At 40.6% G+C, this 23,813-nt stretch overlaps 3 protein-coding genes across 4 annotated transcripts in view; 2 read left to right on the top strand and 1 right to left on the bottom strand.

Annotated features, from left to right (window-relative positions):
* The first annotated feature begins 510 nt into the window (after nucleotides 1–510).
* On the top strand, nucleotides 511–2,244 carry LOC306837124 (bone morphogenetic protein 10-like). Its single transcript, XM_079364645.1, has 2 exons — nucleotides 511–721; nucleotides 1,085–2,244. The coding sequence occupies exons 1-2, from the start codon at nucleotides 517–519 to the stop codon at nucleotides 2,101–2,103; spliced, it is 1,224 nt and encodes a 407-aa protein (XP_079220771.1). The 5' UTR covers nucleotides 511–516; the 3' UTR covers nucleotides 2,104–2,244.
* Nucleotides 2,245–5,558: 3,314 nt separating this feature from the next.
* Nucleotides 5,559–13,290, top strand: smad4a (SMAD family member 4a). The gene is made up of 11 exons (XM_079364905.1): nucleotides 5,559–5,709; nucleotides 6,716–7,070; nucleotides 7,160–7,334; nucleotides 7,479–7,508; nucleotides 7,607–7,810; nucleotides 8,025–8,132; nucleotides 8,787–8,837; nucleotides 8,930–9,113; nucleotides 9,221–9,389; nucleotides 9,957–10,095; nucleotides 10,543–13,290. The coding sequence occupies exons 2-11, from the start codon at nucleotides 6,831–6,833 to the stop codon at nucleotides 10,752–10,754; spliced, it is 1,512 nt and encodes a 503-aa protein (XP_079221031.1). The 5' UTR covers nucleotides 5,559–5,709; nucleotides 6,716–6,830; the 3' UTR covers nucleotides 10,755–13,290.
* A 1,087-nt stretch (nucleotides 13,291–14,377) lies between these two features.
* The window catches only part of rfx3 (regulatory factor X, 3 (influences HLA class II expression)), a 43,031-nt gene continuing 33,595 nt past the window's right edge, over nucleotides 14,378–23,813 (bottom strand). Inside the window, exons 2-14 of one of the 2 annotated variants that reach the window (XM_079364903.1) lie at nucleotides 23,369–23,443; nucleotides 22,865–23,046; nucleotides 22,640–22,759; nucleotides 22,418–22,542; nucleotides 22,195–22,310; nucleotides 20,643–20,758; nucleotides 20,346–20,500; nucleotides 20,154–20,251; nucleotides 19,890–20,039; nucleotides 18,672–18,880; nucleotides 18,432–18,585; nucleotides 18,279–18,321; nucleotides 14,378–17,574 (exon numbers count right to left, since the gene is read on the bottom strand). In XM_079364903.1, coding sequence (XP_079221029.1) covers nucleotides 17,294–17,574; nucleotides 18,279–18,321; nucleotides 18,432–18,585; nucleotides 18,672–18,880; nucleotides 19,890–20,039; nucleotides 20,154–20,251; nucleotides 20,346–20,500; nucleotides 20,643–20,758; nucleotides 22,195–22,310; nucleotides 22,418–22,542; nucleotides 22,640–22,759; nucleotides 22,865–23,046; nucleotides 23,369–23,437 — 1,818 coding nt within the window. In that variant the 5' untranslated portion in view covers nucleotides 23,438–23,443 and the 3' untranslated portion in view covers nucleotides 14,378–17,293. The remainder of the gene's footprint in view (nucleotides 17,575–18,278; nucleotides 18,322–18,431; nucleotides 18,586–18,671; nucleotides 18,881–19,889; nucleotides 20,040–20,153; nucleotides 20,252–20,345; nucleotides 20,501–20,642; nucleotides 20,759–22,194; nucleotides 22,311–22,417; nucleotides 22,543–22,639; nucleotides 22,760–22,864; nucleotides 23,047–23,368; nucleotides 23,444–23,813) is intronic. The other variant, XM_079364904.1, reaches the window with a different exon arrangement.

Raw genomic sequence — 23,813 nt, 5'->3', positions numbered from 1 at the left:
TCATAAAGACGCTCACCTGTCATGTTAATCTAAGGTCACTTCAAGTAGTAGTTTCTTCAGTGGTGAATCAATAAATAATATATTAAAATAAGACAGAATATACAAGGAAATTATGTTCTGTGATAAGGTCCTGAAGGGGAGAGAGAGAGGAGGGCCGAGCAGGGTCTTAGTGACATCGCCAAACATGTCAGCACAGCACATTGGACAGCACAGCTCTGCCCTCACAACCAGACCACAAGATCAACAAGGGCAAAGCCCCCAACAGCAACCTGTTGTCCTTTACAAAGGACAGTGCTTCCATGAAAGGTGTAAACTAAGGATCCATCACATCTTCTCATCTGATCCTAACACTTTGGATATAATACTTTCCTCCACTCAGCCATGACTGTTTCAGTCATCTCCAACATCGTTTTTATCTGCTCTCTGAACCTGCTGCTTCTGACATTGGCAGGTTTAAGCTTGAGCAGTCCCATCAAGTCCCTCGAGAACCATAACAGGGCAACAGTCGGAAGGGACATGGGTGATAACTCGCTGCTTGATGCACAGGACTTTCTGAGCCAGTTTCTGTCCACATTAAACTTGACAGAGCAGAGGGCCCAGTCCGGGCCCCGTGCTGCCTATAAGGAGCCACCAGACTACATGCTGGAGCTGTACAACCGCTTTGCCCACGACCGCACTGCTGTGCCGTCAGCCAACATTGTGCGCAGTTTCAAGAATGAAGGTACAAATTACAAGAATATCTTATTTGCAGTTGCAGAAAAATTATAAAATGCTGTAGTTAACTTTCAATTTAAGGGGATTATCTTTGAAATCATGAAGATTGTATTTGATATTCTAATAATTCAATGATCAGGTAACATCTGGGATTGTTAAAATAACTCCATGTACTGCTACTTTAGCTGAGATCTGATTATTTTTTTGTATTCTATGTTTCCAATAAACCAAAAAATATCTTTAATAACAATTATGTTGAAGAAACAAAGGTCAACTGTAATCTTCAAAATATACTAACCTAAGATTTAATCGCAAAAAAGTAAAAATTGCATCTGACAAACTTCAAATATATCCTTTATTCTGATTTCAGATCCCTCCCCCTATAAAATAACACCCAGGGGTGTTAGGATACATCCCCTGCTATTCAACATCTCAATGCACCACCATGAACACATAACATTAGCCGAGCTTCGACTTTTCACCCTGATCAGTAAGGCACATAGACCATATGCGGGCATTGACTGCAAGATGACCATCTACAAAATTCCAGAGGACGTCATTTGGACAAAAAAGGTGGGGAAAGAAGGGAGAAGGAGGGAGGAGGTGGAGATGGATGATTTGGAGGAACTGGTGACAAAGTATATCCATGCCAGAGATAACAGCTGGGTGTCGTTTGACCTGACTCATGCTGTAACACTCTGGAGGAAGTCAGGGTGTTCAAATCACAGACTGGAAGTTCATATAACAAGTCTGGAGTCAGACGTTGCAGAGGAGGGCAGGAACTTGGTTGAAATTGACATTGAAAGGAACCCTGAAGGGATACAGAATGCAGCAATGATTGTATTCTCAGATGAACAAACCAGAGAACACAAACAGGACAAACACGAGTTAAATCAGATGATCCATCATGAGAATGACTTTCTTGAAAATGAGGCCCGGAGCCAACAAGCATTCTGGGGGAACCACAACACCGGGCCTGCTAACCAGGACGAGCTGGACAAAGAGTCGATCATGCAACTTCAGTCCAACCTTATCTATGACACGCCTGCTCGAATCCGTCGCAATGTTAAGAGCCAGCCATGCAAGAGGACCCCGCTCTTTGTGGAGTTTAAAGACATTGGCTGGGATAAGTGGATCATCCAGCCTCTGAGCTATGAGGCATATGAGTGCAACGGAATGTGCAATCCGCCCATGACCGATGAGGTCTCGCCCACCAATCATGCCATAGTGCAGACACTGCTAAGTGTTAAGAGTCCTGAGAGAGCATCACGTGCCTGTTGTGTACCCACTAAGCTGGAGCCAATCGCACTCCTTTATCATGATAATGGGGTGATCACTTTCAACCACAAGTATGAGGGCATGGTGGTGGCAGAGTGTGGATGTAGATAGTCTTTGAAGTGTCGCTTTTCACTTTATTTACATGACAACTAGTTTCCTCTGACACCATACTTAGGGTGGCTGTAATGCTGTGACTGTATATCAGTAAGTAAATTAAAAAAAGAAAAAATTAAAACTAAATTCAAGTAAACCAAATATAATCAGACTTTTAGATTTTTATTTTCCACTTCACAATTGATGAGCAATTCAAAATACATGAAATTTAATAGAAATAGAGACAGACGACAGACAATATTAAAGTTAAATACAAGATTTGATAACCCTTTAGCTAATGCTAATCAATGGCTAACGTTAGCTTTCAACCACTTCTAATATAGCATTACTGTCATACCGTTATAGGAGAAAAATGTAAAATACAAAAGGCGCACAATCCTCACAAACACCAATTACTATCTATCTATCTATCTATCTATCTATCTATCTATCTATCTATCTATCTATCTATCTATCTATCTATCTATCTATCTATCTATCTATCTATCTATCTATCTATCTATCTATCTATCTATCTATCTATCTATCTATCTATCTATCTATCTTAGCTGTAAATTAGCAATACACATTGATATCTATATCTGTGCTATCTAATGTAAATTTGTATAAAGGTAAACTAGTAATATAGTGTTAGAAAAGAGTTGAAGCTTTTAAGGTAAGGCTGAAGGTATTTTTAAACCGGGATGCTATATTATAATAATGTGCCATGATTTTGTATTTAAGGATGTTTTTTGGATAAGCTTCACAGACTAGTACGGTAACAGCCAAATACAATTGTGACATAACTTTCAGCAGATTAAGCAACAAGCAAGAAAAAAGGTTGAATTACAAAACCAACCCTGTGTTTTGTTTCAGGACTGGTGATGGATTAGAAACGGACTTGATTTCCACAGATCATGACATTGCAACACCTGAAAGTTTTATTGCTGCTTTTATCAGATATCTTTCCAAAACTATGTTTTACATGTACCTTTTGTTCTTGTAGACATTATACCTGAGGCAAGAGTAACACAGCTCAAGCTTATCCAAATGTATTTTTACTTCAAGAGAGACTATAACAGGCCAAAAGATCATGTTTATTTGCACTACTGATAGTAAAATGTATGTTTTTAGTATAAATGGTCTCTTGAATTCTGCTGCAATTTAATCATAGTTTGGCAGTAGTGTTTTGTAAACAAACATGCTTCAGATTTATAAATGGTAATTTGTGTCAGTGGCCTACGGCATGTTGGAGCAACTGAAATGATTTACCGGATGTGACATTTTTCCTTTAGTGGCTTGGTGAACTTGCAAAAGTCGTATTTTTGATGGCTTTTCACTAGCAGAGGATTTTCACGGTGACTTGGAGCTCTTAAGGGCTGCTTATCAGTAAAAAAAAAGGAAAGATTTCTCTCACCTAAGATTGCTGTTAACTGCTGTGAAATCTTCTTAATGCGCAAGTCATTTATATCCTGCGTTTGGTTCTCACAGAAACCCTTAATGTTATAATGGATGTTAAAATAAAAGACCCTAAAAACAAGCTATGCATGGGGTACATGTTCTGGTCTCTTGAACACCCTGTCTTACTGTCAGGTAATCAAAGTGCTCCCAAACTAACAACCTCAATCCCTCCAGTGTCACATGCCTGGCGAGCCTCTCTCTGCCCGCTTCCATGCCACAGTGATAACGAGGTGACAGAGTCTGGAGTCTTGTAAACCGTCACTCAGGATGAGACGCCACTCCAAGTGGGCAGTATTTGTGAGATGGTGGTGTCAGATTCCTGGTGTCCAACGCCAACATGCTCTATTGACAATCCTGCCATCAGGTTGCTCGGTTGCCCTCTGAACCCTCCCACTTCCTCTTTCTGACACGGGCCTGCTGACGCCCTTATCAAGGCCACAGCAACAGTACAAATGGAAAAAAAACATGTCACATCACCACCTAGCTTCCACTGTTAACAGTTGGAAGCAGATAACAATAATGGTATAACACTGTGGAATCCTGTGTCAGCAAGCAGATGTACAAAGGAAAGTGAAGTGAAACTATAGAATAAAGTTTCTAATGAAGAAAATATTTCAATCATAAACATGCAATGCCTTTTCTATGTCAAATTGATTTTGTTCTTTTTATAGTTTAAACAAATACTGTACACAAGTAATTATGGACAAAAGAGATTCATAATATATTTCATAATCATATCAAGAGAGAGTGAAACACAGTACTTGTTTCCATTGGTGTCATGTCCAAAATGTATTGTGCTATGACCACAAGGGGGAGACTTTATATTAGAGTAAAAGTAATGACAACACAAAAGAATGAAAAGGTTAAAGAGCTGCTTTCCAACAACTGATATTTTGTCATAAAATCCTTTTAAAGGGAAATGCAATTGAAAACATCCTGCATGTCAAGATTTGCAGTGCCTTAAAAAAACAACTCTACACTACTTGTACCTTAAGAATAAATATCACATCATCACCAACTTTTTTTCTGTGGTGACAACCCTTAAATAAACAAATAACGTCATATTTGGATATAGGCCTGGAAGATTTAAAATATGTTCTGAAAAAGAAGTCTGATAAGAGATGTATCATTAGTTTTGTTTCGCAGGTTTGGGTTGAGCTATGTTTCCCTCTCTTCTTACTCTCATTGTCATCTGCATCCAATTCACTGTTATTACACTACCACTGTAAATCTAAATAAATATAGGCTACTACACCGTTTAATCAATTGATAATGGCAGGGCACATAAATGTGATACTACTTTATTAAATTAACCATACGAGTCCTTTATCACAGTCTAGATTCCCTATGGAATCTTTAATAAAGTCACCTCATTGTATTTCATCCTGTGGGTCAAGTAAATGGAACATGCATTTGATTAACTCTGTTCAAAATTAACTGTAAATGGCCTTATTTCCTCCCTACTTCCTATAATGCTCTAAAAATTAAACATGCACTCTGCCATTTTTTAAGTAGTCTACCAACTAGACAAAGATCACAGAAAACTATGAGTGGGAGCTTTCAGCTCTTAATATTTACTATGTCTATTTTTTAGCCCATGACACAAACCCACAATGAAAGAGCTAGCTTTTAAGTCTGATGTTACAATATAAGCAGAATTCTTCATTGGTCATTTGCTTTAGTGGTGGGTCACATCATTTAATTTAAATGATCATCTACGCACACTCCATAGTATACTGTAAAAGATAATCTCGTTTACTTCATCATCCTGGATCATAATTATGAGATAGTATCTCATAATAATGAAACGTTGAATGTCTCATAATTGTGACTTAGAAAGCAATACAATGGAGGAAAAAAAAGTTTGTATTTTTTTTTCAACTGGTGGAAAAGGGCTTCCACACTAGTGTGTACATGCGTTGTTTGTGTCGTGTTTGTTCTTCATCAAACTGCAGCACCACGCCTGCCTCTCGTCATATGCGCATGCGCACAGAGTCGCAGTGGGTGGGGAGGATTTCTTGTTTATTTTCGGGGGAAGCTAGCCTGAAAACGTGTGGTTAACCGACATTAATCGTTTAGGAAGAGTCGTATACCTTAAGTGTATCCTTCAATCGTTTTTGATAGTGTAACATTTCGTGAGGTTACAGACAATTAATTTGAAAGGTAAGCGTTGATAATCTTTTAACTGTAAGTGTTACTGTACTTGAAGCTAGCTACATGCAGGCACGCTAATTAACGCCAGATAGCTTGAACAAATAAATGTAGATATAAATAGTCCATCACTTGTTTTCTTTTTTACACTATGAGCCTTACGGCTTTGTGCGGATACATCACGGTAAGATTACAAATCAGAGTGTTTGGTCCAGCTAATGATAGTAGAATTAATGTTTCTCCACTATCGCTGCCGGCTAACTAGCATTAAAGCTAACATTAGCAAATATCTACTCAATGTTAGTTGAGCGTGTGCCGACTAAACCATCCTCGACAATAATACAGTGACTAAACATGTGTATTAATTTTAAACGACTGTAGTTTAAACCGAACAAATGGTTCGGGTCAGATTTTAAATACTTTGAAATGAGTCACTGTAAAGGTAGGCTAACCTACCTGTGTATTTAATATTTACAGTCTATGATTTACACAGACAAGACTTGTTGTTTTGGTGCAAAAGAATTATTAAATAAAAAAAAAACAGAACTCCTGCTGACAACTTAAATAGGATTAGATAAAAAATATGTAAATAAAAAAAATCTAAAATAAGCAGAACATATAAACACTATATAAGAAAAAAGTCCGATGGAGAAGCTGTGCAGATTTGTAGTCGATTTGTAATTTAAGAATAAAGCATTTTTTTGTTTGCGGTATTATGTTTCTCGCAGTTTATTCTTATAAGTCCTGTAAACTCTTAATATCTATTTCTTGTGTTTGAAGTTTCCCTGAAACCCGTTTTTCTCATTCTCTCACTTTTCTCACAATAGGACAAGTACCTGAGATGTTTTTTTTAATCTCTTTATAATTTTGCTCGAAAGTTTGTGCACATAATAATCCATGTTCTTAACACACAACTTTAAGTCAGGTGTAAAACCTGTAATGTTCATCAAGTGCCAATAAATGTTATACAAAGTAATTGCTATTTGTCTATGATGAGATACTGCTCTTATTGTTCTAGATCTCCAGGCTTGGCCAGCATTGCATCATTACCTTCACTTTGATACTTAATCTGCTAAAAAGGTGTTGTGGAAACACCTTGAAAGACTCCCCAAGGTTGAAACCTAAGGAGCAAGATGTCCATCACGAGTACTCCAACAAGTAATGACGCCTGTCTGAGCATTGTGCACAGCCTGATGTGCCACAGACAGGGAGGGGAGAGTGAAAGCTTTGCCAAGCGAGCGATTGAGAGTCTTGTCAAGAAGCTAAAGGAAAAGAAAGATGAGCTGGATTCCCTCATCACGGCAATCACTACAAATGGAGCTCATCCAAGCAAGTGTGTAACCATACAACGAACCTTGGATGGACGCCTCCAGGTATTGTATCAGATGTTCACTGCCGTGCTGGTTTCGTGTTATTTCGAAGAGACCACCTATCTCATTCCATTTTCCTCCCCGTTCCTCAGGTTGCGGGGCGTAAAGGCTTTCCTCATGTCGTCTATGCCAGACTGTGGCGATGGCCTGATCTTCACAAGAACGAATTAAAACATGTGAAATATTGCCAGTATGCCTTTGACCTGAAATGTGACAATGTTTGCGTGAACCCATACCACTATGAGAGAGTTGTCTCTCCAGGCATTGGTTAGTAAGATCACACGTCCGTAAGTCTCCTGTCAGAGTTTTTCCCATTTGGTTTTTCTTTTGTGAAAATGAAGATGTGTGTCTTCACTCACGATACAGGCAAACCTAAACTGATCATATCTGTGCTTTTTCATATTTTGGCAGATTTATCAGGATTGACCCTTACAGGTTCAGGTAAGTTAGTGCCAGAGTTTCCCTGTTTGCTTGTATTAGATTGTATCGAGCGTCTGTACATCAGTCTTACCTATATCTGTTGTCTTCATATACTGTAGGTCCTCTCTTGGTAAAGGATGAGTATGACTATGATAACCAGCAGTCTCACTCGAGCTCTGAGAGCCACTTGCAGACTATACAGCATCCCCCGTCAAGGCCCGGTCAACAGGAGACCTTCAGCAACCCGGCTCTGCTCCCCCCAGCGGAGGGAAGCAGTTCAGCTTCAACGTCTGCGTTTTCTACCATCAGCGCTGGACCCTCAAGTGAGACGCTTCAAAGAGAAAACGCATACATGCGAAAAAAGGAATACAATTGTTTTTGCAAGTCAAGAATTAGTGAAGTGTCTTTGTAGAAGAGGGTGAATGCTACTTCAAAAGTGCAAAGATAGTTCATAATTTAATTCGGTTAAGCTGTTTTGGACCTCATATGTACCACACAGACTTTACTTGGCACAATCTTGGCATCGTTTATTTCCAGATCCTGCCCCAAACTGGAGCAGAAACAGCAGCTTCACCCCCGCGGTGCCTCAACATCAGAACGGACATCTACAGCATCATCCACCCATGCCTCACACGGGGCATTACTGTAAGTGGATGGGAAACGAGAAACACTTTTGTTCATGCTGTTTGAATGATGCTGTCAATTGAACTATATCATTTAAGCAAGATCACGAGAGAGTTGGTGATTGTGTTGTTATATTGACTTAATAAAACAGTTTATTAAGTACCACCAGCAGATACAGAAAACATAAAAAAAAAAAAAGGTTTTGGCTTCAGATCTGAACTATAAATGAAGTGTTTTAATTATAGTATTCAGAACACCTGGCTTAGGCGGAGTGATAGATATTGTGATAAGTCCAAAGGATGCTGTGCTCTTTATCAGCATTCATGGAATGCCTCTTGTCCAATCAGAGTACTCGGCAGGAGCAAGCTGTTGTATCATTCCTTTTACGAGTAAATAGAAAAAAATGTGTAATGAGGTCATATAAACGAATATGATTCTATTATATAAATGTCGTGATGAGACGATTACGCTGAAATAAATTTGATTTTAAAACAACACTGAAAGTTAAAGCAAGAAATAGTCTTCTTCTGGAAACGATCTCGACCCCCTTTCATCTTTTAAGAGCTGCAGTGACATCACTGCACCCTCATTGTGCTTTCTGAGTAAAATATCTTCAGAGCTGCTGAGGTGTCAGAGTTGCTTGTTGAAAAACTAAATATCGACATGTTCTTGCAGGGCCAGTTACCAATGAAATTGCGTTCCAGCCCCCCATTTCTAATCACCCTGGTGAGTATGGAGCTGCAGATGGAAGACAGTCCACATATCTCAAGTAATCAGTGCAGTCCACTTTATCTAAAGTCATTCTTTACTTACTCCAGCTCCAGATTACTGGTGTTCCATTGCTTACTTTGAGATGGACGTACAGGTCGGAGAGACGTTTAAGGTGCCTTCCACATGTCCCATCGTGACCGTGGATGGTTACGTGGATCCATCAGGAGGGGATCGCTTCTGCTTGGGCCAGCTGAGCAACGTCCACAGGACGGAGAACATTGAGAGGGCCAGGTAATTGGCCATGTTGTTTTATATACTGCAGTTACAATCGACGAAGGGATACTCAGTCACGCAAACGCGCTGTAACTTGGCACTTGTCTCTCTCCTTCTTCCGTTAGGCTTCATATTGGCAAAGGTGTGCAGCTCGAGTGTAAAGGTGAAGGAGACGTCTGGGTGCGCTGTTTGAGCGATCACGCAGTGTTCGTGCAGAGCTATTACCTGGATCGAGAGGCCGGGCGTGCTCCTGGAGACGCAGTTCACAAGATCTACCCCAGCGCTTACATTAAGGTCAGATACTACGGCTCATATCCTACATTGGAAAGCAGCTTTTACTGATGATTTGTATTAGTCTTTTCATTGGTTTCATCCACAATAATCCATTCATAATGTTATAAGGCTTCCAGTTGAGTAGAGTTGGGCACATGGATAAAACCACATGAAGGGTGAAGAAATTACTTTCAGTCTTACTAAAAACAAGACGATGGTCTTGGACTTTTTCTTGTTTCACTTTGATTGTGTGCTTCATATCCAAAGAGCCACATCAAACCTGCATTTTTTTTTAAGTCCAGGTAGCACTTCTTAAAGATCCATATTATACTTTCTCTGGTTTTAGATGCTCTAAGTTTTTCCAGGTGTCTTGTGCATGTTTAGGCACATCTATCAGCAAATTTTTTTTAAAGTTTTAAAGTTCTCTGAGACACACTGACCGTTATCCCTGTGAAACAACAATTACACAACTGTGAGCCAATAAAGAACCTCGTCAAGTTAACATGTATCCTAACAATATTTGCCTCAGTGTGCATACATGATCCTTTCCTGTGGTAAGATTCTAGTGTTGTCTTTGTCCCCTGCCAGGTGTTCGACCTGCGTCAGTGCCACAGACAGATGCAGCAGCAGGCAGCCACAGCTCAGGCAGCAGCTGCAGCTCAGGCAGCCGCCGTGGCTGGTAACATTCCCGGGCCCGGCTCTGTGGGAGGCATCGCTCCAGCCATCAGTGAGTGTTCTTCTTCTTCCCGCTGAAGTGACCCCCCCCTCCCCCTCCTTCAACAAGTGCATCATTAGGACCGCTCAAAAAACATCTTCTCAAAGTCACTTTTCTTGTGGCACTGGGATGTGGATAATTGTTAAGAAGAGGAAATAAGAGTAAACTGGGATGAGCAGATAAAGAAACACTAAAACAAGTCCGAGAATAAAGCCATGTGTGTGTTTGTATATATATTATATTCAGCCTGTCCCCATCTAATGATATCGATGAACCTGATCTTGTCCTCGTCAGAGTTTGAAATGAAAATGCCAGAAGTAATTCTCCAACTTTTCTGTGTGCACGTCCGGTATATATTTCCAACTTTTACAGGAAGAACAACTTATCCGTCACCAACTGCAAGGTTTGGCCTTTGGTTCCACATTGATCTGAAAGTTTAGACCTCTTCTTCCTCTGCAGGTTTGTCGGCCGCTGCAGGCATCGGGGTTGACGACCTGCGCAGGCTGTGCATCCTGCGGATGAGTTTCGTGAAGGGCTGGGGGCCCGACTACCCACGCCAGAGCATCAAAGAGACGCCCTGCTGGATCGAGATCCACTTACATCGAGCGCTACAGCTACTGGATGAAGTTCTGCACACAATGCCCATATCTGACCCCCAACCTCTTGACTGAATTAAAAGAGATGAACTGGACAAAGGAGGAAAATATCAGACTGTACTGTAAACAGACTACTTCACCTATAGATCTGGAAAGCCTAAGGATTGCAACAACAGGGATGCTGAGAGGGCCACAGGAGGCCCGGCAGTATACTCCAAACCCGCTGTGAGCCGTTTCCAGTGTGCTGGAGTCAAACTCCCGCTCTCCAAAGTGCCTCGACTTCCTACAAACAGCTGCAGGAACGTGTGAGTCACACTGGGAGGAGAGCTACATTGGAAACATTTTTGCCAAGACAATGTGCAGGAAAAATGAAGACAGTATTCTGACATCCTTCCCCATTGTTTTTGCATTGAAGCACGACGGGGTAAAAACCATTTCTCGAGAGTCGCACCTCGATGCAAAAAGCACTCACAGATGAATGTGAATGGACTGACACGTCCACTCCAAGAGGAAAAGATGCAGAGATCTTAATAATGTTTATACGAACCCCAGTGCTACACAAAACAGATGTATCCCCACAAGGGAAGTGATTCATACTTGGCTGTCGGCCATTTCTTAAACATTTCAATGTTTGACATGAATTAAACCCTTGTGGTCGACAGAATGCAAAAAGGGATAATTCTTTGGCTAATTCTAACGGGACAAATTGATGCCATGTTTTTGACTCAAACCTGTTATTTAGCCGCTCCGAACATATAATGCATAATCAGTTGGAGTATACTGCCGGTCCAATCCTCACTGGTGGATTGGAGGCCCCCCCCCCCCCCCCCCAGATCAGGACATTCATGTGAAGTCATGTTATTCATTCATACTCATGTTTTTGTAAGATGTACTCTTGAATCGTTTTCAGTGCGGACTGTGCTCGTTTCCCATTTATATCACCATCTTTTGATAGCTGATTTTAATCTCATAGAAAGCCTGTTTTGGCTTCTCTTCATTTCTCTCTACACCATCAAACATTAGAGTCTCACCAGTCTTTAACCAGTCAGGACGGTTAAAGAAAAGTCACATTTTCTACTAACGTTTTTCAAGCCTCAAATTAGAGAAGCGGGAAAAAAGAATTCAAAAGAAAAGATTATAACACATCTACGTGATATGGTTTTATTGATTAGATGCCCACTGTCTATTAGCACTTTATTAATTCACCTGAGTTTTATAGTCCCATATGTGGTTACTTGTTGTATCCATTTGGTCTTTTAGCCTAGTTGTACATTTTTCTAGCACCATGAAAAGAAAACAAACACATTTTCAGGACGGTGGAACTTTGACTCTCAGAAGCTACAGTTTGTGTGAAGCATTAATTCAATACAACACACGGCCACTCCTTTTAAATTTGAACTCTGATAAAAACTTCGTTGATTTCTTTTTAGACAACAGCCGAGTGAAGGAAGTGAGGAGTGAACTGTGAGAGGAAGTGTAAGCCATATCAAAGCCAAATAGACATCTATGAGAAGTGACACCATGATCAGTCCCGTCAGGGTTTCATCAAAGCTTGGTTTGAACCTTCAAGAAAAGGCTTTCAGTCATTTCTGCACTATTAATGAAATCTTTAGAGTATTTGGAGCTGTTTACACGCAGCCGTTGAAGTATTTTATAATCTTTTGCTACCTTGAAAGTGAGACTTGGCCAATTTTTAAAAACGAAAAAAAAACAAAGAAGCAATGGTGTTCAATTTCTAGAAAACAAGTTCATCTATCTTTACAGTTATGTCATGCATACAGAGTTTGAATGGTATTGGTGTTTACATTTATGGACATGGTTGAATAAAAGTGTAATGTGCTAACAAGTTGTTTGTGAAGTCGTGTGATCGTCATTGAAATGACAGCATGAGAGAGGAAGCACAACGTTCAACAAGAAAACGTTTATTACTGCAAAGACAAGTCACAAATCTTTAAGAAAACAACACTAAGAAGCTAGCCTGAGCTGAGATCTGAAATATTCAGAAAAAACAAACTACATGTGTCTTTTAATAGTTTCTATATTCATCAATACGACACACTAAATGATCATGTCTTTATAAATATAAAAGTCCCCCAGTTGTCCTTGTTTTTTTTGATGTAAAATACACAATACAAATCACCCTACACGCATTGATTTGCTCGCCGAGTTGAGAAGAAAAACTAAATGGCACAAAGAGTCACATGAAATCTGCGTGAATATATATTATATCAGATACTATACATTATCCAACAAAAAAAGAAGAGAAGGAAATCACAAAAGCACTTTAGCCAAACATATCAGATCAAAATGTTCACCGAAAGAACAAATCAAAAAATGAAGACAAATAAATATACCTTTTTTCAGTTTTTGATATATACATATTTTCGTCGACGGTGAATCAGAAAAACGAGAACGAAAACAATAATAGCTTCCTCAAATGTCACTGCCAAATGCTTGTGCTTGCATTAGAGCGTGCTACAGCTGGCCACGACTCATGACACTGTCAAATGGCACTTGAAATAAAAAAAAAAAAAACATCCAAATACAAATCTCAAACAGGTCACAGCATTCAGAAAAAAAAAAAAAGACAAAAAGAAATCACGGCCATGAGTGAAAAGAAAGAGCATTGTTTACTTACAGTCACTCTCCTTGTTCCTTAACCAGCTCTGTACAATAAAAAGCCTGTGTGTGTGTGTGTGTGTGTGTGTGTGTGTGTGTGTGTGTGTGTGTGTGTGTGTGTGTGTGTGTGTGTGTGTGTGTGTGTGTGTGTGTGTGTGTGTGTGGTGGCATCACATCCAGTAAATAATAAATAGTCCAGCTGCTTCCTTGGTGGCAGCACCTGTGCAATGAAACATCTGCTCTGAGAGCCTCTATCTGTAGCCCACCAGAGACCCACTAGTCACCCAGGCCACCTGCTCTGGCCAGGGTGAAATTAAAGGCACTGGAGTCTGCTATGGGTCAGTGAAGCTGCCGTAATGTCCTCGATAAGAGGCATCTTTTTTTTTTTTTTTTTTTTTGTAAACCCCCCCCCCCCCCACTCCTAAGACAAGTAAAGGAATTGAATCTATTTTTTCTTGTGAGGCTTCTTTGCAAACAGCATGTTAAAAAGAACAATCTTACATTTTCAATTTCAAAGACACAGAAATAAAGTACAATTGTGTTGGCAGCATGAACATCAGTTGAGTGTTTTCCAGGCAGCCTTTGAGATGCAGGAAGCGAAATCACCGTCTGGCACGTCGAACCTATTTAGAAAAAAAAAAAAAAAAAAAAACTTCTAGCAGCACATGGGAGGTGTGCAAGACCAGAACGCACTTTATGATCCGAATGCACACAAAGAAAAACGTTTTAAAAGCCATTTTTCACTTCAGGCACAGAAATTACACAACTTTACATCTACAATGTTGTAGTTTCTCAAACAAAAGGAGCTGAGATTCATCGTTTTTTTTGTTTTTTTTTGTTTTTTTAAAAGCATTCAAGGATAAAAAGTTCAAGATGTCATAAGCAAAGCCTTCATTCTTTACCCGTACACACTGTCCAGATGTAAACAGAAGCTAAAATTTCAACTACAGACAGAAATCCCTTTTTACAATGACCCTCCAGTCAGTGTTGGTGTCAGTCAGGTGAGCTTGTAGTCGTGTAGTTATTTGAACACAGATTCATGTGCAGCACTAAAGAAACGTATAAAAGATGATTTATGGTTTAAGATTGTGTAGGAATTCATTTATTAGACAGTTTCATTACTGTCTCTGTACGTACATTCTACAGTTCAACACCAAGAGTCAGCGAGCGATCCATCGTGAGAGTTCACGATGCTCACCGACTCTTGTGAACTAAACGCCTCGAGGCCTTCCGACTTTCAGCTACTTAAAGTTCATTGACCTTTTCTTGCAGACTCTTTTTTTTTTTTTTTCAAACTGTCAAGAAGCAACACAATGAGTGAGCTAGATTTGCGTTTACTTCGACGTGCTAACAGCCAAGACATTATGAGAGATGTACCGTCTGTTAGGATTACACCAAAGTGTAAGTCCCTTGCTCCTTTTACCGTCGAGTCAGTTTTCTACACAGATGTAGCATTAAAAAAAAAGAAAAAAAAAAAAAAGAAAAAAAAAAAGATAAAGAGCTTGTCTACTTTTAGTATCTCAAGGAATAATTTGATTAGTAAAGCATACTTATAGAGTGAATACAGCAAATACAGTGCCAACCCTCTTTTAGTTAGTCTACACATCGGTACTTGACTTACGAAAAAAGACAACAAACACCTGGTCCTCCTGTACAGTAGGTCTGCACTCTGCAGTATAATGCACAATTTCATTATCAATACCCAAAACAAGTTAGAATGGGTGATGAGCTTTACCAAAACACAATAAATATGAATAAATTAACATTTCTGCACAGAAACAGAGATCTTTTCAACAAGCATTTAAAAACAAAAAACAAAAAAAAAAGGACGTTAGAAACGTGTAGTTTCTATTGAGAGGATTAATCTCAGTTTCCTGCACGACATAGAGGGCTAGAACAGTTCAAGTATAGATGCAGTCCAACGAATCAGAAGTTAGTCCCCCATGCCTTTTCTCATTTCACAGTCTAATATGAACTAATCACAGAGGAGCTACAAAAGGAAAGAATCACATCAGGTTGACCACATAAAAAGCAACAAATATATGTAGTGTTTCATCATTATATATACTATACACATATATTTATATTTATATATATATATATATATATATATATAGATCTAGATCTCTTTGAATATCACAAAATATCTACTTTTGGTCCACTGTACAAGATGGTCTTCAAACAGGGAACAAAAATGATGAAAGCATTCGATGGGCTAAAAACTGAAGTGGAAATGTGTCAGAGGTGAGAGAAAAGCAATGCCGATTTTCTCCGTCGCGTTGAGATTTGTGCAGGACAGTGGTGTTTGTGTGTGTTTGTGTGTATGTGTGTGTGTGTGTGCAATAAGGTTTGGTGACTGTGCTGCACGCGTCAAAAGGGCTGGCACCACTGGTTTGAGGTAGGGTGACTGATGGATGTGTTCCAACATATACTCAAAAGCACGCACACACACACACACGCAGGCTTATATACACATGTACAGTACATTAAAAAAAAGACAGTGCAGACCTATTCAACCGCACACACGCACACACACTTCACGCAGTAACAAAGGCTAATGCAAGAGTAGGCCTCAGGAGGGCAGGAGCAAGGCTAAGAACCATGATTCACATAAGCTTAGTAGAGCTGATCCAGAGAAAACAACAGGTGTGTCTGTGCCTCAAGCACTTGATCTCGACACTGATGAGCCAGCCCAAATCCAGCCACGGGTCACCAGCAAGCCAAAATGTGTGGCTGGGACAATGCAGAGGGGGGCTGTGGGCTCTCTGCAGCACACAGTCAGGACGAAAAAGGACAGCTGCATTTTAAGGATAAGGCACTATGATAAAGCCGAGGTACATTAAATCCCTGACATTCCTTCTGCTCTGCGACATGGCACTGTGGGACAGGAAACAGCTCATGGGCAGCCTGGATGGCTCACTTTCAGCTTCCTCGACGTGGGTTTTTTTTTTGTTTTTGTTTTTTTGGTCCTTCTTGAACTTAAGAAATTTCACTAAGACACAAACTGCTAAAAAAACCAAAACAAACCCAAAAAGGAATGACATGTCTATGGTTGTTTTGCGGTTACAGCTTTGTCATGTAAACTGCACTACGGAGCATCATAAACGAACAAAGGCAAGCGTCATGCACAGAGTGCATAGGAAAGCTAGCATCGAGGAGGTGGTTTTGTACAGCCGGTCTTCTTGATCTCATTTCTATATATACACACACACACACACACACACACAAGTAGCAGCACAGGTTTTTAAGTGTTACGTTTTCTGTGGCTAAAATCTAAAAGTGGTCATCAGTGGGTGGCTATATCTTTTCAAACAGAACCAACAAAACTATCTCATGATCCCTTTCTTCTAATGCAATACATACACACAGAGTGGTCCCTTTGTTTTGTTTTAGCTACATACATTACTCAAAATAAGCTGTTCAGCCAAATCAGCAGTTGGAATGCATGTTGACATAAATCACACTTAAATTCGAAGGAAAAATCAAAACAAACAATGATAGCACCATGAGTTTTTTTTGGGAAATACCAATTAAAAATTACAGCAAAAATTATTTACAATAGGCAAAGATCTCGAGTTAGTCGATGACTTTGCTCTGCTGGGACTGGTGAGGTGGATTTGAGCTCCGAGACATCAGTAGTAGGAAGGGGTTTAACTTTCCTTCAAAATAAAATCTCGTCTTTATAGGCAGGAAACATTTACCGGGCTAGATAAGTCCTTCTCCTCCAGCTGCTGCATTGTGAGAGAGCGCAGACTAAATGGGATGACAACACATCCAGATTCTAAACAGTCAGACACAAACTGCACATATTGGCCAGAGTATCATTTGAGCGCTCCCCCGTTGACTGAGCATAGAGAGGGAGAGGAGTGCGTGTCCACACAAGTGCAGACAGACACGATGCATGATAGAGACGTAAACATCTAGACTTACAGATAGAGAGATATGTAGAGAGAGATAGCACAAAACAGGTCAGAGCCCGTGTTAGCCTCAGACCCTCAAACAGAGGCATAGGTGTTTCCTGTGGCGCTGCAGTGGCGGATGGTGGGAGTACCAGCAGAGGGGGTAAGGATATGCTCACTGTGGTCCTGCGGCGGCTGTGGCAGCGAGTGGAGGACGCCCGGCTGGACGACCCCGACCACAGGATGGGACCCGTCCTCTAGAGCCCCGACCTGGATCACCTGGATCACCTCGTGCTCCGACTTCTCCCGCTTGGCCAGAGGTTCCCCTGTCTCCTCCAAGTCGTCATCGAGGTCACTGTCCATCCCACTCGTCTCATCTTGACAACAGAAAGCAACACGTGTATAGAACACAAAGCGACATTTTACTAATTCTAAAAAGGTCATCATTAATGTGTTACTGATGGACAAGTTTGCTGTTCTGCTGCTAAAATGGATTATTTTGGCTTTTTGTCAACAATAACATTTTTACACTCAAAGTATCCTTCCACAGTTAAAGCTCATCTTAAAAATTAAGTACACAAATACATCAATCGCAGTCGTTTAAAGGCAGGGTTTACCAGTGTGCTTTTACACTGCGTTATCATTTTACCAAAAATGTCAGTCTCTGTAACAAAGTCTGGGAACAGTCCAGCACCTCTGGTCCTTAATGTTATCACATCAGTCCTGATGATTAGTCAGGTTTCACCCTGTAGCATGAATGACTGGCTCTGACATTGCTGATTATTATTTTGATGCACATTTGTTTCCTTTCTACACTTATATTTTTATCTATTTTAATTTTTTTTGCACTATGTGATTTTCTTCTGCTATCCTGCTGTAACACTGTAAATGTCTCCGCTTGCGAGATGAACAAAGGATTATATTATCTTAAACAAAAAGATCTTGAGGTCTGACTTCAGCATAAATGGAGAAAATGGATATCGGGTCGGGTTATCGACACAAATGTCAGTGATAGGATCAGTCTTCTTGTCACAGATTAAATACTCAGGCTGTTTATCATGATATCATTTGCCCCACATACCTTTGTCGATATTGGAGAGAGAAAGGGAGTTGAGGCTGTCAAACTGAAACAGAGATAAAAATGGAATCACATGAGATCATTTCACATCTGAAAAAGGAGAGTATTATCTAGACATACATAACATTAAACAGTAGGAAGATGCCTCAGCCATACCTCCCCCATGACACCGATGGGTGTCTCTCCAGTAGCTTGGGCTACCCGATGCTCCACCAGATAAAACATGTACTCGTCATATAGCAGGCGAATCAGGTGGAAGGAGCCGAAGCTGGCAGCACTGCGAAGTGTCAGGTCCCTGATCACCATAGAACTGCAGACACAAAGAACAATGGTTTGTTTTCTATGCAAAACAAAGCTAACAGACTTTCTCTCAGTTGTTGTTTTTTTTTTCCACACCTGTAGAAGGACCACTTGAGCAGGAACTGTCGAGCTGCCCTGGGGAAACTCGGCCTGTGCTCGTAAGGCTTGAGCACCTGAGTGACCACATTGTCCAGCCAGGCCGCCCACTGCTCCAGAGAACTCTGCTGCTGCAGTGTCGCCTTAAAGTCCTGCTCCAAGTGCTGAACCACTCCCTCCTCACACTGGCACACCCAAGATGCCTGCTCCTGAACAGCAACAGAGAAAAAGGTTTGTACGCTTGGGGTTGGAAAAAAACTCATATTTGTGTGACTGAGAAGAGAATAGAGGAGGAATTAATGAACACCTGTAATATTTAGATTTAGGTCGCTTTCACATATAACGTTTGGTGGACTCGGTTCTGGGGAAACATTGCAACATTGTTGCATTTTTCATTTGGTTTGGTTTGCATTCAGACTGCACTTTGTCAAGCGCACCAAAGCCTGTCGAATGATGTGTCCCTTTATGGGGAGCCCTTTTAACATTTAGAAAGTCTGGCTGACAAGTAGCAATTTAGTTTTCACTAGTGGAAATTACATTTGAACATGTTAAAAAAATGTTTTACCTGTTTTCTTTTGTTTTTTTTAAATCTACAATGGTATTTTTACATGTGGAAATTCCATTTTTGATAACAACAATTCAATGTTGACTAGTTAAAAAGATAATTGTAGATATCTCTAATGTAGTTCTTACATGTAAAAAAACGTAATTACAGATATCTGAAATGCAATCCTTGATATCTAGAATTACATCTTTATATGTAACAATTCCATGTCACGTTATCAATAATGCAATCTTAGTAAGAATTGCATTTTAGATATCTTGAGTTAATTCATGATATCTGTGATGTTAGAACACATGTAGATATAAATGAACTATGTCACTAGTAAGAAAAGAATTGTTGATATTACTAGTGAGAATTGAATTGTAGATATCATGAATTAGAATTGCGACATGTCAAAATGCCATTATGGATATGTCGACTTTGAATTACAACATGCACAAATTGAATTACAGATATCTGTAATTAAATTTCAATAAAAGTCAATGGCACAAGTGAGCTAACCGAGAGTTCGGTTCTTTGGTCCGCACCAGTTCGTTTGAGCGTTCACACCACCCCAAACCGACAAACCGCACCAGGGTTTGTTTCAAGCGGACCAAACGGCGAAGGTGTGAAAGCACCCTTACAGCATATTCTAAACAAAGGGCTTTTCTCACCTGCACGTTGGCAAAGTCGACACGGTTAAGATCACTCAGCATCTGGTTGATCTGTGATGTGTTTTGCAACACAGCACGTGCCGCCTGAGCCAGGTGGTTCAGAGATGTGTATCTGCGCAGTGTTTGCGCAAAGGCACTAACAGCGGCTATCTGTGGACACAAAATCCAGACTGTTACCAACAACAGTATTTTAGAGACAAACACGGGGGGTGTGCATGTGCCACACCTTTCACAGAGGTGTTTGCATAAATGTAGTGAGTGCACCTTGGTCTGGATCATTCTCTGTGGAATGGCATTCATGGCATTATTTAGCCAACCTTCCAGGCTTTTGGCAAAGTTGCGAATGGCTTGAGTCAAGGCACCTGACGAAATACAACAACAAAAAAGGTTGACGGATGTAAAAACTGGAATGATATACAAAGTAAGTGAAGCCATGTTTGCGTGAGTGCTGCTCACTGGGAATGGGTCTCAGGACATCAGGAATGAGGATCTCCACGAGGGACTGGTACATTAGATGGTCGCAGGTGCTCATCCATTTCAGCACAGCCTCGTTTCTGCACAGCACCAGTAGCTGTGAGCGGGGGAGCCGGGCTTCAATCTCACTTATGCTGCTAAAGAACAAACAGAACCGTCTTTAAAAAAAAAGTGCGTCTGAATTTTCAAATGGATGTAGAGTATATTCGATCCTGGCTGGTCACATTTTTCGCTGAACACTGACTGAATATCTGAGACTAAAAATCTTCTGGACCTCACCTGTTTTCTGTTACAGTGGCGCCCTCTACAGAGTCAGGGGGAGAATAACGCCAGAACGTCTGCCACAGCTTCTCAATTAGACTGAACTGGAGGTTAACAACCACATCCAGTATAGCCTGAAACCAAAGCAGAGAGTGAGCAAAGAAAAAGAGACCCGGGACAGTGTCTGCTGTCAGTGTGTGACATGGGAGGAAGTTTTTCACTTTTCCAATACGAGGGAACAGTGACTCTAATAATAAGAAGGTGGAGATAAGTAATGGGTCAGCACCTGCGGGTGACCCGATCTCTAGTTTGTCAGACATTAGTGGAGCAGTGATTGAAAACGTTGCAAGATGAAGAGGAAAATCTGTTCCAAAATGCCAGCAGCTGGCATTTACAAATCTACGTCGCTGCGCACACATGACCTTTCACAAAGCTTCCCAACTCTGATTTCAGCCAAACTTTAAATGCATTCTTTTCTGAACCTGAACAACTTTTGCTCAGCGTTTGAGTTATTAAACAAACGCTTGGAAAAGGATGAAATTAAAACAACCATGGATGCTAATGGACTCAATCTTATGTATCCATGTGGGAGGGGGGGGGGGGGAAGCAGTGATAGATTCTTGAGGAAAATAAGAACATAAAATGACAAAAAATAAAATGAATGGATGGAAATGCAGCTTGCCCAGGCAAATCTATATATAGTTTTTACATGTTGTCTCACACTTATGGAATCGCCCACCTGGCAGTCTGCACGCCACTGAGGAGTTTCAGCCTCAATTAAACAAAACAAAACAAAAAGGCAAGACAGTTGTTGTTTAATCAAATGCACTAACAGACGAGGAAACAAGCACGGTTGTACTTCAACAGAATCCCAGCTGAGAAACCCCCCCCCCCAGAGATGTGGAGATTGTGGAATAATGCTATTTATCCCTCCACTGTCCCTGGTGAGGGAATTAAAATACTCTTAACCAGCGTCACTGCCCAGGAACACTGAAAGTGACAGCTCAGAGTAATCCTCATGCTAACATCAGGTAAAGTGTATTAGCTTATGTTAGCTCACCTACGCTTTGATGAGGACTAATTCTTTACTTCCCAAACGGCAGCATTTAGTAACTCAGCCACATCCAGAACACATGTGGAGCTGTCTGTACCCTTTGTAGGCTTTCATCCTGCTGGCTGTGTAAGTGGGTGGATTCTCAACTAGGAGGTATGTAAACATCAACGAAATGAAGTTGTAGCAACGACTTTGCTATTTCTAGCGACTGAAATAGTGTTGCAAGGTGATGTATGAGAGGTTCAAACATTTTTATTGTTACACCTTTGCTTTTCTGAGGTTGTCAGGTGATGAGATAAAACGTGAAAAAGCTGAACTCTTTTGGCCCTCCCGGCCTCTGTACCCGTCATGTGACTGAGAGCTGTGAGTAGATGTACCGTCAATGCCCGCATAGTTATAGTGATGATGATGATGTATAAATACATTTGACGCTATAAGAGAGGATACGTTTTCTTCCTTTGAGTTCAACCCAGTCATGTGTTCTCCCTGTGAATTCAACAAGAAGTGTGCACTAACCTCACAGTGCTCTCTGTAAAGGGACTGGAGAGCTTTCACATCCTCTGGGCTGATGTTCTCTGTATTGCTCTGTCCCAGGTCCAACTCCACAAAGTCAGGGAGTGCCCGCGATGCATCTGTTTGGTTGAGAGAAAATAACATTTATTGCTTCTTACCTTTCTCAAAAAAAAAAAAAAAAAAAAAAAAAGCGGTAGACATTCAGATGAAGTGAAAAGTAGCTGACCCAGGAACTGCTGGTGGTGTTGGCTCTGTGCAATGACCGTCTGCTCTGCTGCACCAGGAAGAGGCTGACCTCCGCCTGAATAATTTTCCCCAGAGCAGCTGTCAAATTTTTGCACTGGCTTAAACCTGAAAAGAAAAAACAAACAAACAAAAAAACACTCAGCTCAGTTAGTACGAAAAACAAAACAAAACCAACGTGCGTCACTTCTGGATACACGCGTACCTCTGTTTCTGTTGAACAGGCTGCTGTCTCAGGGCCATGTACTGCATGTCTTCTTGAAGTCGGTTTAGTGGGGAGTCTGGTTTCACTCGTATACCATAGTAATGGTATTTTGAGTTTCCTCTGCAGCACAAAAGAATATGATAAGCCAGGCACGCATACTGTTATCATAAATAAATAAAAAAAACGAAATAAAACTTTGTCCTTGTTTTATCAAGAGGATCACACCTCGTCCCAAGGCGCCTTGTACGGAGTCCCATGAAGATGGAGCGGATGAGTTTGCCAAAAGAGGCTGCATTTACAGGGTCCAGTTTCTGCTCTTGGCAGTGGCGCAGATAATGATTGTAGAGGGTGGATCGTGGTAGACTTACGCCCTCTGCTGTCTCGTAATTGTCCAACAGCCACTGGAGCTACAAGAGAAAACATGTCTTCTTTTTTTTTTTTTTTTTTTTTTGCTTTCAGGAGACTCACACAAACTGTCTAGCAAGACTTCAGGCTGTCTAATCTTGATGCTGCAGCATCACACCACTGCAGGAGCATGTCGATGCAGCAATGGGATTTAAAGTGACAGTAACCGTTAAACGAGAAGTAACGAAAACAGCGAACCCCACATTTAACTTAGATGCAAAAAAAATAAATAAAAAAAACTGAGTAAAGAGAGGAAGAAAAGAAGAGTTATTCAAGCAAAAGTCAAGGTAAAGCGAGAGCAAGCATTCATTAAAAGCAACTTACATGGCTGTTGAGCAGCGAGCTTCTCTGACTGGATAAACCTTCAGATTTTTGGAGCGTCTCAATCGCCATTTCAATCTGATAAACCATGAAGCACAGGACAACAAAATGTAAGAAGGGGGAATAAAAAAAAAGAAACAAAGAGAGAAAAGATATAGAGATCATGTAGACACTTAAGTAGCCACTAGCAAAATAAATAAATAAAAAGTGTGTAGAAGAAAGCACCACTAAACCCAAGCAGAGCACGACAACCTGTCATTAAAGGAAACAAGTGTAGAAAAAAACAGGCACTTGAGACTCAACCAAATGAATCAGCTGGCAGTCACACAACCCCACAAGATTCCACCAGCATAGACTGACTTAAAGACGAGGACTAAGCTGCACACTTGGGCTCACTTTTAGAAACACATTCAGGAAAAAATAAAAAAAAATAAAAAAAAATAAAAAT

Source organism: Symphodus melops (genome assembly GCF_947650265.1).
Source record: "Symphodus melops genome assembly, chromosome: 16".
Taxonomy (NCBI): Eukaryota; Metazoa; Chordata; class Actinopteri; order Labriformes; family Labridae; genus Symphodus; species Symphodus melops.
Note: the sequence above shows the minus strand (reverse complement) of the source record. Positions and strands in the feature narration are given on the sequence as shown.